General features: G+C 39.9%; 1 protein-coding gene across 1 annotated transcript in view; it reads left to right on the top strand.

Moving 5' to 3' along the window:
* Positions 1 to 13890, top strand: part of NAMPT (nicotinamide phosphoribosyltransferase) — a 32549-nt gene that overhangs the window by 1103 nt on the left and 17556 nt on the right. Inside the window, exons 2-4 of the mRNA XM_080912653.1 lie at positions 8446 to 8602; positions 11468 to 11571; positions 13364 to 13492. Of these exons, the coding sequence (XP_080768779.1) occupies positions 8446 to 8602; positions 11468 to 11571; positions 13364 to 13492 (390 nt within the window). The remainder of the gene's footprint in view (positions 1 to 8445; positions 8603 to 11467; positions 11572 to 13363; positions 13493 to 13890) is intronic.

Genomic DNA, 13890 nt, shown 5'->3' on the forward strand with positions numbered 1-13890 from the left:
GTGAGTTTTCATTTTAAAAGAGACGAGATTTATCAACAGGTGGTCTTTCATGTGGTTTTATTTACTTTCGTTTCAGTTTTTCTGAGGCAGAGTGTGTAGTGGCCCTGACTGTCCTAGAGCTTGCTTTGTAGACCAGGCTGGCCTTGAGCTCAGAGATCTGCCTGCTTCTGCCTTCCAAGTCCTGGAACTAAAGGCATTATGCCCGCATTTTACTTCAGACAGGATTTTAAAGTGGAAATGACCTTTGCAAGGTCACTATCATTTCTGTTGTGGTACTGAAGGCTCTAAAATTTCTGCTTCATTTAGTTCATTTGAGGTGTTTTGGGTATCCTTAGTGATTTTAGAAAAGTTTCTCATTCATAGTTTATATGTGGGCAACATAAACAGATGTAAAAGGCCAGGCTTAGAAGACAACATCTTTGTTTTAGTCCCAACACTCAGACACCAGAGTGGCAGGCTTCTGTTTGGTCCAGCTAGCGTGTTCTGCATGGCAGATAGCAAGCAGCTGGAGCTACTTGGTTTATCAGAGAGCAGTAGCTCCTCTAGTCACAGTGGATAGATACCAAATGTGAGGCTGCTGTAGCAGCAGGCGGTGGTGTTGTTTTGGAGATGCTTCTAGTTAATAAGTAATTTTAATGTCCTAGCAGGTCATGCTTATCTGCATGGATTTAATTTGCATATAATAAATTCCTGACCAGTCTCATTGGGCTAATATAAAAGTATTTGCCCTTTTTGTCTTTTTAATTCTAGGTAGAGAGGTAGCAAGAATGCTAAACACGAGATCACAAGCAATGAATATTCTTTTATTTGGCAATTACATACTCTTGTTGGTTCTCAAAAATTCCTGGCTGTTTAGGAGACAGAGGCTGGTTGGTGAAGGGAAAATTGTTTTCTAAACTATCTACGGAGTAGATAAGGGTGGCCAAGCATAGTGACATGTGGGATACATTTTCACAGTGTCCTTAAGAAAGGGCAGGACACTCGGGGCTCGTGGAGGAGGATTTGAAACACACTTCCATTTCTGGGATCTCGTATTTCATTATGTGTAATAAGGAGCTGAGAACGCAGGCAAATGCAGCTCTTCAGTTTCATCTTGAGTTCATTTTCCAAATAAAAAGGGCCTGCTTCTACATCTTCAATCATTTATATTTTCAGAATAGCTTAGGGCACATTCCCTCCCCAGCTAGGGCAGACAGGGGTGAGACACAGCCATCAGAGACTGGCTTGCACTAGGGACTGTCCTGTAAAGGAGACATGGTTTTCCTTTTCCGCTTACTTCTGGGGTAATCAGTTCCCAAATAACCAGAAGGCACTCAAAGATGATTTTCTTTTGGATCCCACAAAACTGTATATGTTTTTTTTTTTTTAAACTTAATAAACGCCTACAGCAGAGAATAGTTTTAACATTTTTCAACATTTTATCTCTAGCAGATTAGCAGAAGACACTGTCATTGTGCTCTGCTGGAAGACAGAATACACAAAAGTAGTCCTTCAGCAGAGTTCAGGCCGCACCACACCGCTGCCAGGGTAACTTGGTTCTCAGGCTTCCTAGGCCTGCCCTGTACCTCTCAGCACGATTTCCATCATCTCCTCATCCATAGCAAAGGAACCCAGAAAGGAGCAACAGTGTGCTACAATCCAGAGTACAGAAAGGTTGTTTTTAGGGACACTTCCAAGAGCTGCTTAACTTCCTTGAAGCAGTCAGACATTGTGTTCTCCAATGGCTAAGGAACACAGGAAGTTGAGAGTTATTGCAGAAGAGATTTGGAGAGATGAGAATCATATGACCAGGTCAGTTCTGACTGGAACTTCCAATCTTCTCCTCCCACTGGTTCCCATTTTGTAGTTGCCTCTTGCGTGCTTCTGAGTAAACACTACAGGATTAGGAGCATGGGCTTATGGCACCAGCATTTATCAATGAAGAGGGGGCACCTCTAGGACTCTGCGTGTTTTTCTCATGTCCTTAAAGACATGTATGTAGCAGTCACTGACTTACCTCTGTATCCTAGCACTGAAAGTAGAGATGGGAGGCCACCCTTGCTTTACATAGGAAGTATGGGCCAGCCTAGACTACATGCGACCTTGTCTTAAAAAAGAGGGTAATACTTTAAATATAGTTTTTCAAGTAAGTTTTATAAGTTGTAGGGAAAACTTGGACGATTGAAATAAGACAGTAAAGTTGGCGAGAAAACCAACTCTTGCAAGGAGTTTATACTTCGGAGCTAAATAGCAATAAATTATCTTCCGTGGCAGCAAATTTCCAGGACTTTACAAACTTTTAAAAACTCCTGAAAGGCAGATAATTGCTTTTTTTTTTTCATACATTAGCTGTAGTGGGGCAGAGGTCAGCCAGAATGGGGATAGTGGAACCTATTCTGAGGCTATAGGAATTGCCCATATAATACAGCTTATTCTGTGGCCTTGAATATGTTAGCCCTTTGTATTTTAAACTTTGGCTTTTAGTTATTTCTTACCAGTTAAAAATGCTGAAAAAATGTGCAAGTACCAGTTGCCTTTGGTGATGATCAGTTTAGGAGGAAAGATATTGAGAAACTATCTCAGGCCAACCTATGGAACACCTAGAGAAATGACACCTAATTCCCTGTCTTAGTGTTCCATTACTGTGAAGAGATACTGATTGTGGCAACTCTCAGGAAAACATTTAATTGGGGTGGCTTACAGTTCAGATACCCAGTCCATTATCATCATGGTGGAAAGCATGGCAGCACAGGCAGGCATGGTGCTGGAGGAGCTGAGAGCTCTACACCTTGACCCAAAAGCAGCAAAAGGAGACTGTATGTCACACCAGGTATAGCTTGAGCATAGGAGATCCCAAAGCTCATACCCACAGTGAACACATTTCCTCCAGTAAGGCCTCACCTATTCCAACCAGGCCATACTCCCTAATAGTGCTGCCATTCCCTATGACCAAGCATTTAAATCCATGTAGCCTATGGGCTGTTGTGGAATGTATTCATGTAGTTGCTTGGCTAAGAACCCACATTGGAGAAAGCTGCCTCTGTTAAAAATATGGGGCCAGAACCTTTTAATTCTAGGCATGGACAGTTACTGTCTAGCACCAAATCTTTTTAGAAGCATTGTAGGAGCTTTTTCTTTTTAACTTTAAAAAAAAAAAAAAAAAAAAAAAACCAAAAGCCCAGCTGTGTATGGATATGTTGCCTCATGCCTGTCGGTATATGTGTGTGCTAGGTGCCTCTAGATTCCCTGGAACTGGGATTACAGACTGTTACGAGCTGCCATGTGGGTGCTAGGATGCCAGTGCTCTTAATCACTGCGCCTTCTCTCCAGGCCCTGAGCTTCTCTTTTCATCAGGAAAGCCAGGGCCTCCTGCTAACAGCTATAGTCACAGGCTCCTATGTCCTTCACAGAGCTCTTAGCCATAGGAGGGCCCTGCCAGTTCCAGGAACATTTACTAGGAAGGCTGCCTAGGAATGTGAAGAATTTTGTATTTCTCAGAATCATCTTATCTAGCAATAGAAATCAAAGCAGTGCAAAAATTAACAGGAATAAGATCTTCCTTTTCATACACTTAATTCTGAGCACATGAAACGGATTAGTAGTGCTTTATGTTGAAGACTGAGCTCTTGATTTCCCCACGTATCCCTCCTATAGTGTTCATTGACTCAGTAAATGAATCCGTACTTTGTGAAGAAGCTGAAGTAGGGTTTCTGCATACCTGTGATTGGTCTGGTACTCACTAGTTAGTCCAGGCTGGCCTTCCAGCTCAAAGCAACCTTCCTGCCTTACCCGAGTGCTGGGATTTCAGGTGTGTACCACTGCTCCTGGTTTAAATGGCACCATTGTTAACCCAGTTGCTCAAGCCAAACTCTAGGAGGTATCTGTAATCTCCCATTGCTCTCCACATCTAATTCTAACCCTTCTTTACCTCCAAAAATACTAGGTAGGTCTTTTCTCTATCTAAGTTTTGGGCAGTAACTTCTTAAATCCTGACTCTGCTCTGAGCATCCTGTAATCTGTGTTTCTCTTTCTGCAAGATTGATTGTTTTATGTTTTGTGTGTGTGTGTGTGTGTGTGTGTGTGTGTGTGTGTGTGTATGGCACACAGTTCCAGCTGTGCTATCTCTCTTCCCAGCCCCAAGACTGATAAATTGTGAGGAGGGTCTAGGAGTTGAAACTTAGTGTTAGAGCATGCACTTAGTATATGTAAGAGCCTAGATTCAATTCCCAGCATTTAAAAAAAAAAAAAAGAATCAGGTTACAGTTACCCCAGCTTAAGACATAGTGGCTTCCATTGCACTTAATACACAACGGGAGCTCCTCTCAACACCTGCACCTGTATATGATCTTACCTGTGCTGACCTTACACCTGTGTCTGTGTATGATCTTACCTGTACTGACCTTACACCTGTGCCTGTGTATGATCTTACCTGTACTGACCTTACCAACACCTGTGCCTGTGTATGATCTTACCTGCACTGACCTTACACCTGTGCCTGTGTGTGATCTTACCTTACTGACCTTACACCTGTGCCTGTGTATGATCTTACCTGCACTGACCTTACCAACACCTGTGCCTGTGTATGATCTTACCTGTACTGACCTTACACCTGCACCTGTGTATGATCTTACCTGTACTGACCTTACACCTGCACCTGTGTATGATCTTACCTGTACTGACCTTACCAACACCTGTGCCTGTGTATGATCTTACCTGTACTGACCTTACCAACACCTGTGCCTGTGTATGATCTTACCTTACTGACCTTACACCTGTGCCTGTGTATGATCTTACCTTACTGACCTTACCAGTTCCATGGACCAACACTGGTCATTATTCTGTACTGTCCTTTGTGTCAAAGAGTTTTCTTTCTTCCCATTCGAGTCTTGTTCACATGTCACCACCTTGGAGAAATTTCCCTAGGTCCCCTTAAAGATATTGCCAGGTCCCTTCTGTCCTAAATTTTTCATAGCATCCATCTTAATCTGAGTTACTTGTCTGAGTATTGTTTTTCTCTCACCCTTCTCATTAGCACTGTTAGGACTAGGACCATGTCAGCCTATTTTCCCTCTTCTCCTCAGCATCTGAAACCGTACAGCCTGGCACAGAGAACAGACAGGTTATGTGTTTGTGAATGCACTGACTAGCTACGTTTGTGATGACGTTCAGTGACCACTTTAGCTGAAAGTAAAGAGGGCACCAAACTAGTGACGCTAGAGTTACTCCAAGAATACAGTAATAAGCACTGAGAAACTCTGCATTTAAAAAATAGTGCCCTTTACCTGTTGTGTATTCCCATAAAACTCAGTCTAAACATCACTGTGTTCTAAAAACAGCATCCTGAGTGATCACAGCTTAACAGTTCTCTTTCATGGTCAGTTTGCATAGACATTTTGAATCAACCTGTATTCTCTAAAATCTTTTACATTTTTCTTAAGCAGCCTATGTAACTTTGAAATAATGGCATCTTTTTTTAGCATAGGAAACATTTGTATTCTTAGGCAAAAGTGGGTTATAAAGCACTGTAAGAAAGTATCCTAAACAAAGCTTTGAAAATTAACTACTCTTGGATGAAGACATGGTTCAGCAGTTAGGAGCACTGGCTGTTCTTGGAAAGGAGTTAAGGTCCCAGCATCCACGTGGTAACTCAACCCACTGGTCTGATGCCCTCTTCTGGCCTCCTCAGGCACTGCATGAATGTGGTAACACACATAAAATAACTTTTTTTTTTTTTTTTTAATTAAGGTCATTAGTTGTTTTACAGAATTATAACAATGATGGAAAGTTTTATTATACTTTTAGACACTGGTGGAGCTAAACGAGTTAGAGTATTTCCATTCAACTTTTGTCTCTTTTGACTTAGCTGAAAAGTAAATTAACTTGCTTTATGTGTGGCGTGTGTGTTTGCGTGCTTCTGGGCCGTTCTGGGTGTAGAGCTGTGGTGTGTGAGTATGTAGCAACCAGGGGTGAATGTCTGGTACCCTCCTCAACTGTTCTCTAAAATCACATAGAACTGGGGTCTCCCTTGAACCCAGAGCTCACCAGTTGGTTTAGTCTTGCTTGCCAGTCTGTTCTGTGGACCCTGTCTGCTCCTCCCAATGATTGTGATGGCAGTTGTGCAGGCACGCCTGCTTGCATTTATGGTCCTGCTTGTGCATTGTTTACCCCTGACCCATTCCCCAGCCAGCCTTATAAAGTGTAGTCTGGCTGCAGATACCACTGATAAGTGTATGGGCTACTGCAGAAGTCAGGGTAGATGGTGTGAAATGCTGCTGTGAACCTGAGGTTTAATAAAAGCACGTACTGTGTGATCCAGACCTTTGTTTCCTTTTTCCTTTCTCCTACTTCAACACCTAGGCTCCTCTGAAAGAATCAGAGTTACAGGTTGTAGCTTGAAGGAATTGTGGTTTACATATGTCTCAGGTATATTTTAAGTGTGGCATATCGTTTTCTCTAGTGAACTTAATTGTTACTGAAATGTCATTTGTAAATGTACTTACCTTGGGTGGGTTGGTTGGTTGGTTTGCATGGTTAGCTTTCCTTAAGCTGGTGGTAGTATCAGGCCATGGGCTCCTGGGCCTTTTATTATGGCTTTCTGCTGTGCCTAAACAAGATGGCGCTGCAGAACCCAGGCTCTCAAAGTCCATGTTACTGTAGAGATTTACCCCCACATACCTCAGTCTGTATGCAGCGGAAGGGAAGCTGCCAACATGCCTTGCTGGGGAGGAAGCACAATGGTTGTTCAGAAATGATAGTGGAAATGCATTTATTTTAGAGCGCTAATGCTGAGTTACAAAGATTCTTTAGAACAGAGTCAAGCTTCACTGAGATTGAGATTGTTCAACCAAAGAAACACTTGCTTTCCTAAACCTGAAATCCTAGCTTAACTGGGAATTTGGTGTGAACTATATTTACCCATGAAGTTTGGTCCACTGTGACTGTGACTTAACCCTGTACCGTAAATTTTACAGCTCCTCTTTCTGTTCTTCCCACTGTATAAACGCACACTACTCTAGTTGTTTATTTGTAACTTTGTACATTTATGAATAAATGCCTTGTTTATACAGTTAATTGCCTTACTGTGACCAAAACACTAAAATAACACTGTAAGTCTAGTGAATAACTTTTTTTTAACGAGTTGGTAAGTTTTTAACAGTGGCCTTTACCAAATTCATAGACTAGAAACTGTTAGGACACTTTCATGTTTTTAAATTCATAAGGTCTAAGATCATATAGAAACTTACTATTCAAAAGCAGTTTGAGAATTAACAAAATGGGAAGTTCTATTTTTGTCTTTAGATGTTTTACTACATTTTATATTTATGTGTAGGGAGGTATGTGCCATGGTGCCCATGTTCAGGTCACAGAATAACCTGCAGGAATCTATTCTTGCCTATCACATGTGTTCCAGGGATCAACCTTAGGTCATGAGGTTTATTAACAGCAAGTACCTTTATCTACTAAGCCATCTCAGCAGCTCCTAAAACAAGCTTTCTGTTTGCTTTTCATTATTTTTGCTGCTCCTGTTGCTTTCATCCAGGTTTCTGTAGAACATTTGGCATTCAAGAGCATCTTTGGTGCCTCATAGTTGCATAAATGTCTCACGAGGAGACATTGACTTAACATGGTACATAGTAATGGTTGGGCATTTTTGATCCAAAACTCAAACATCTTGAGCATGGATGTCCAGGGGCAAAATTTCAAACTTGATCTCATAAAACAAGTCACAGACAAAATATGGAGACCAGGAAGATGGCCCAATCAGAAGAGGGCTTGTTGCACAAGCCTGAGGACCTGAGTTTGATCTCAGCACCTGACATGAAAAGCCAGGCATGTTGGCACGGGCTTCCGATGCCAGTGCTGGAAAAGCAGAGAAAGGAGACCTGGGCTTGCTGGCCATATGGTGCGGCTGAGCTGATGAGAGATACTGTCTTCAAAGCAAAGCAGTGAATGACCGAGGAAGACCACACCTGCATGCACATGCGCACACACAAAACAAACATGCACACAGAAATGATAAAAGCATTTTTTATGTAGGCAGGTCTTACCCCCCAAATACAAGTACAGCCAAGTATTCCAAAGCCCCACATCTGAAGTGCCCCAGTCTCTAAACATTTCACCAAAAGCAAACAAGTGTACAGCCTGTCTAAGTTGGCTGCCCTGGTTTGTTGGATAATGACTGTGCACCTCAGACTGCAAGAAAAGCTGTACCCTAAGACCAAATGAGGTCCTTTCCACCCAGAGGGGTGTATTAATCCCCCTTAAGTGTAATCTCTCAGTTGGTAGTTTGACTGTAAGATAGGGTATCATTGGAAGAATTTGAGCTTCATTCACTTGTGTCTTGCTCCGTGTCGCCAGGGTGAGGGGGTAACCAGTGAAAAACAAGAGTTTCTGATTTGGAAATAATTTGAAGGCTTATAATTCTACTCTCAGTGTTTCCTAATGAAAGTATTTTTCTTTATATAGGTTACTCACTATAAACAATACCCACCCAACACAAGCAAAGTTTATTCCTACTTTGAATGCCGTGAAAAGAAGACTGAAAACTCCAAAGTAAGGAAGGTGAAATACGAGGAAACAGTATTTTATGGGTTGCAGTACATTCTTAATAAGTACTTAAAAGGTATTGCTTTTCCCAGTACATTTAAAACACTGCTTTTATGTGACTTCTTATTTTTCTATATTGCTATGTTCTATTATTTGAAGTAACTTTTTGAGTAATCTAATTTTGATATTTAATTACATTTGATTACCATTTTAGGTATTGTTTTAGAAGGGTTGGTTATTGTTTGCTTGTTTGGTTTTTGTTTTTTAATTACAACATCTTTTAATTGCAACTCTGTATCCTAGCCTGGCCTTAAATTTGGTAAGTAGCTCAGGCTGTCCTCAAATTGACAGTAGTCTCCTGTCTCAGCCTCCTAAATGTTAACATTATAGTGTTGAGCTATCACCATGCTTAACTTCTTTTATAAATTTTTGATCTGCTAATTTAAATGCATTAAATCTTGAGAGAGAGAGAGAGAGAGAGAGAGAGAGAGAGAGAGAGAGAGAGAGAGTGTGTGTGATGTTTTAAGATGGAGAAAGGCTTTCTGAAACGGGTATTTCCAAAGGAAGTTTAGGGCAGTCAGTAATATTCATAGGTCCTTCTTGTTTGTAGTCTTAACCATTCACTAAGAGGTATTTACTACTCATTAAGGAATTTACTGTTAATTCAGAGACTCATTTTGAATTACAGTAGGTTTAACTAGAATATTTTTATATTGCTTCAGATATACCCTAAAGTTTCATTTTTAAAAACTATTTATAATAGGGGGGTTAATACTGAGTGCATTTTAAAACAGAAAAATTCCCCAAGTAATTTTCAGGGGTGGGTTGTTTGTCGAGGTCATTTACACCATATTATGTAATGGAGTTTCTAGGCAGAGAATCAGATCCAAAGAACTTACATATCTGGAAGTTTAAAACAAAAATAATTTTAGTTGAGTATAGATTAAGTTAAATTTTTCTGCAAATGATAGTGACTTTAAGGTCAGATAGGTCAGACATGCTGCATTACTGAAAACTCAGCTAGGTGTAAAAAGTCTACTGTATGAAATAGAGACTACACAGGGTATTTTAAATAAATGTGGTAGTCTATATTTGTTTCTCAGGGTTATAAACTTATTTAGTTCTGTAACTTTCTAAGTTATATGTAGGCAGTATTCATCCGTGCACTGCATTGATTGCATACATTGACTGCACACGTGCACACACTTCACTGATTGCATACTCTGCACACATGCACATGTGCTCCATTATCGCCTATCTTTCACAACTACACACACATGCTGCATTGATTGAGCACTCTGTGCACATATGCCCTATTCATTGTGTACTTTGCATACACTGGATACATGCTGCAGTACATACTGCATTGCCTACTTTGCATGAGTACAGACATACACACATACGCGCGCATAGGCGCCATATTCGTTGCCTAGAGTGCTGCTTCCTAAACGTCTACCATTGGCAATTTTTTTCCTTTTTTTTTTTTTTTTTTTTTTTTTTTTTTTTTTTTTTTTTGGCAATTCCTTCTTACTCCAAGCAATGTTTACACAATCCTGAATAATAAGTATATAAAACAGATATACAAAGCAAACATTAGCTGATTTAAAAATAAAGCTTCATAATACATCTAATGTTACCTTTTATTAAGGACTAAACATTGATGTACCTGTGCCTATTTTTATCTAAAGAATTTAATCTTAGCTGAATAGTTGATACTGAAAAATATAGAGAATCTTCAAAGTATTTTAAAGTCAATATTTTGATTTTCTAATCACACTGTTAAGATTGCTACTTCATATAAATATGTAGTATAAATGGCAGAAGTGTGTTCAGGGCCATTTCATAAATTGATGGGAGTTCTGTCCTAATCCCAAGCCAAATGCATGAGGACTGTTTTATGAAACTCCTGTCAGCAACTTAAACAGCGGTGTTAAGATCAAACACTGTAAACAGTAAATACAAACGTACACTAGCTTAAACTACGTTCTCAGAGGCTAGGAAACACTCAAAGTCTATCTTCTGTGCTTAAACCTTTGTTTCTGTAAGAGCAGAGGATATTGTATAAACAGTAAAAATATTGCAGTTTGCTTCAAAGCTAAGCAAGATACTTTAGGCAGCATTTGTTGACATTGTATGGTGTGACAGCGTGCACATTGCAAAGTGCATATGTGTGTGCAAACCCCACTGGATGAAGCTTCATGATCCAACACAGGTGAACACTGCCAAAAACCACCTTGAATTCATTACCTTTGGTTTTGAGTTAACTTTTGGTGCTTGTACACTCAGGTTTACTGTTGTCAGATCTTTATAAAGCCACCTACCTGCCCTCTAGCTTCCCATCCTTGTCAGTCAGTACTTCAGGAAATGCTCTGGGCTGGTGTGTTCTAATAGCTGTGTATCTTAAGCCATGCATTTCTTCTCACCATCCTGTAAGCCCTGTACCCTAGCCTCACTGTACAGACGGAAAAGCTAGCTAAAACTGAGAGTGGGTAGAATTTTCCTAATTGTGAAAATCAGATTTCCCAGCCCCAGAGACATCTCTGAAGAAAGTTCGCCTGGAGATAAGCTATTGTTTTTCTTAAGTGTAGGGAGCTCTGAATGCATTGCTTATTTTGTTTTGATTCTATGCAAGCTGTTTTCTGTTCACTACTTGCTTGCTTGTTTTAATTTTTCAAGACAGAATCTCACTGTGTAACCCAGGCTGGCTTCAAAACTCATGATCCTCCTGCCTTGGCTTCCTGAGTCGCTGTGCTTGGCTGCTCCTGTGCTTTTACAGTGAATGAACGGTTATGCTTAGGGTGAACCCTGGAAGTACAGGTTCCTTTCTGAATCTGCTCCTGACCTGATGGAGTTGGTTCATCCTCCCTTTCAGTCATGAGCTGCAAACATCGCTGTGGTGACTCTGCAGTTAGGAACATAAATGCCACCTTTGTGCTTCCAGGTAAAGTAGTGACCAAAGAGAAAATCCAGGAGGCCAAAGAAGTGTACAGAGAACATTTCCAAGATGATGTCTTTAATGAAAGAGGATGGAACTATATTCTTGAGGTAAAAATGGCTGTCAGTTTTTTTTTTTGGTTTTGGTTTAATTCAAAATTTCTTGTCATGGAATTTGAATAGAAAATTTAACTATAAAGCTTTTTGTTGAGGATCTCAATATAATGGTTATTTTTAGATATACTTACAAAAATCTTTAAGTAACATTTGGCTCTCTCCTATAGTGTGACTCATAACTGATAGTTTACAGTAGACCTAAGTACTATGCTATGTGACTTCTGGAAAACATACCTTAGAAGTGGGAATAGATTAATAATTTTTAAAGGGTATGGCTACTTGGCAGTGTCAGAATAGATGCTGTAAATTTATTACAACATAATTCTGGGAACTGTTTCTCACCAAGCAGTCAGAATCCTTTGTCATGGCTCCTTGAAGTTGGTGCTTGTTCTTCACTTTACCATAATGTCCTGAGGTTCCGAACACTGGGAATTGAATTATTAGTCTTAGTCTAGTGTTTCCTGTATTATTACACTACACTAAAATAAGAATATGCTGTATAGCATAGCAAACCCTTAATATTAGAAATACTTGTAGTTTGTAATAAAATGAGTTTTATGCTTTCATGCTAATATGAGGTACCTGTGGAGCTTTGATAAAGTCAGAAATACCATATTGCATATCTAAGCAAGTTTGCTGGCTGAGCTAATGTGCATTTACCATCACTCCCTTCTGGGAGGGTCTATGAAGATAGCATGCAGTGATGTGTCGAATCTCTAGTGGCTAGTCTTGATTATGCAGGAAATCTTAGGGTTCACTAGACATAATCTAGTCTGGTCCAATTTACAGTCAGGTCTTGAGCTGTTAAATGACTCCGAAAGGTCTTGCAGATAAGTTTGAGATGAACCAGGATGTGTAAAGCAGCATTCTGCTACATCATGATGCTTCCAGTGTTTTTCACTGCAAATAGTTTTTTCTCATTTAAATGTTGTGTCTTGAGTCACATAAACTCTTAGGATTTTATAAAAACTTGCCTTCTACACAAGGGTTATCTATACCTTTCATCTTGTGAAAGGATGTGAGGGGGAACTGGCCTAGGTATTTTTCTTTTGCTGTGCTAAGACACTGTGGCCATCATAGCAGGGAACTGATGGAGCAGGGGCTAGGAGCTTACTTATATCTTCTCCACAGCCAGAGAAAAATGCCCACTCCACCCTCAAGTGACACACCTCCTGATTCTTCCCAAACAGTTCCACCTTCTAGGAACCAAGTATTCAAATACATGAGGTTAGAGGGGCTATAACTTAGACTTAGGCATTGAATGTCAGGGTCTTTGTGGTTTAAAAGTATACTGCCATAGAACAGATAAGCTTACTTAAAATTCTTCTATGGTTAGTGACTTCCTCTTCCCTATGTGTTCTCTAACACTAGTCTGTGATCTTTCCTTTTTTTTCAACTATGTAAAGGACCTATGTCAAGCAAGCTGTTTTGTAGGATAATTTTAGAGTATGATAGAATGAACTTACTCTCACTTTTCTGAATAAGTCAGGGGAAATGCTGTTTTGATCCATGTTGATCGTAAATGGTAGGTGTTCATAGCAGAAACAGCATGAATTTAAAGTGCTGGATTGGTACACACGTTGTTAATCATTTTAACTCACTTTAGAAGCTGCAGGATACACTCCCTAACTAGGTAATTGCTAATGATTTAACAACATCTATACTTTGTGCAGTGCCAAAATTTAGTTTCCATAAATGTAAAAAAAAAAAAAAAAAAAAAACTTAATCCAACAGGCAGCTGAGTATCACCTGTTGAATGAATGAATGATTTGTTGCCTCCTGCCAGAAATATGATGGTCATCTCCCAATTGAAGTAAAGGCTGTTCCTGAGGGCTCTGTCATCCCCAGAGGGAATGTGCTGTTCACAGTGGAAAACACAGACCCGGAGTGCTACTGGCTTACCAATTGGATTGAGGTGAGTAGGGGGTTTTCTTTTTTTTTTTTTTTTTTTTCTTCCAAAATTTTTCAAAATTCTGATTTTGAGGGTTGCGGGGGAGGTGTTGTTTTTGTGTGTGTAATAAGAGATCATTGAACTAGGAATCTACTGAGTTTGCTGCTGCTGGTAAAGCTGTGTAATCTACAGTTACCTCCTGTTTCAGCTTCCTTATCATTATTAAATGATACTTTTAGGTCCTTTTAAATGAAATCTTATCTTCAGAGATTCTGTCTAAATCAGATGACTGACACTGGTTACTTAAAGCTCAGCTGCCATCTGCCTACAATGTTTGTGTGTTTCTTTTGGAATCCAGGGCTTAGGCACACTAGGCAACTCTCCCAGGAAACTACATCTTCTGTTCTTTTATCACATTTTCT

The sequence above is a fragment of the Micromys minutus genome (assembly GCF_963924665.1).
Source record: "Micromys minutus genome assembly, chromosome: 1".
Taxonomy (NCBI): domain Eukaryota; kingdom Metazoa; phylum Chordata; class Mammalia; order Rodentia; family Muridae; genus Micromys; species Micromys minutus.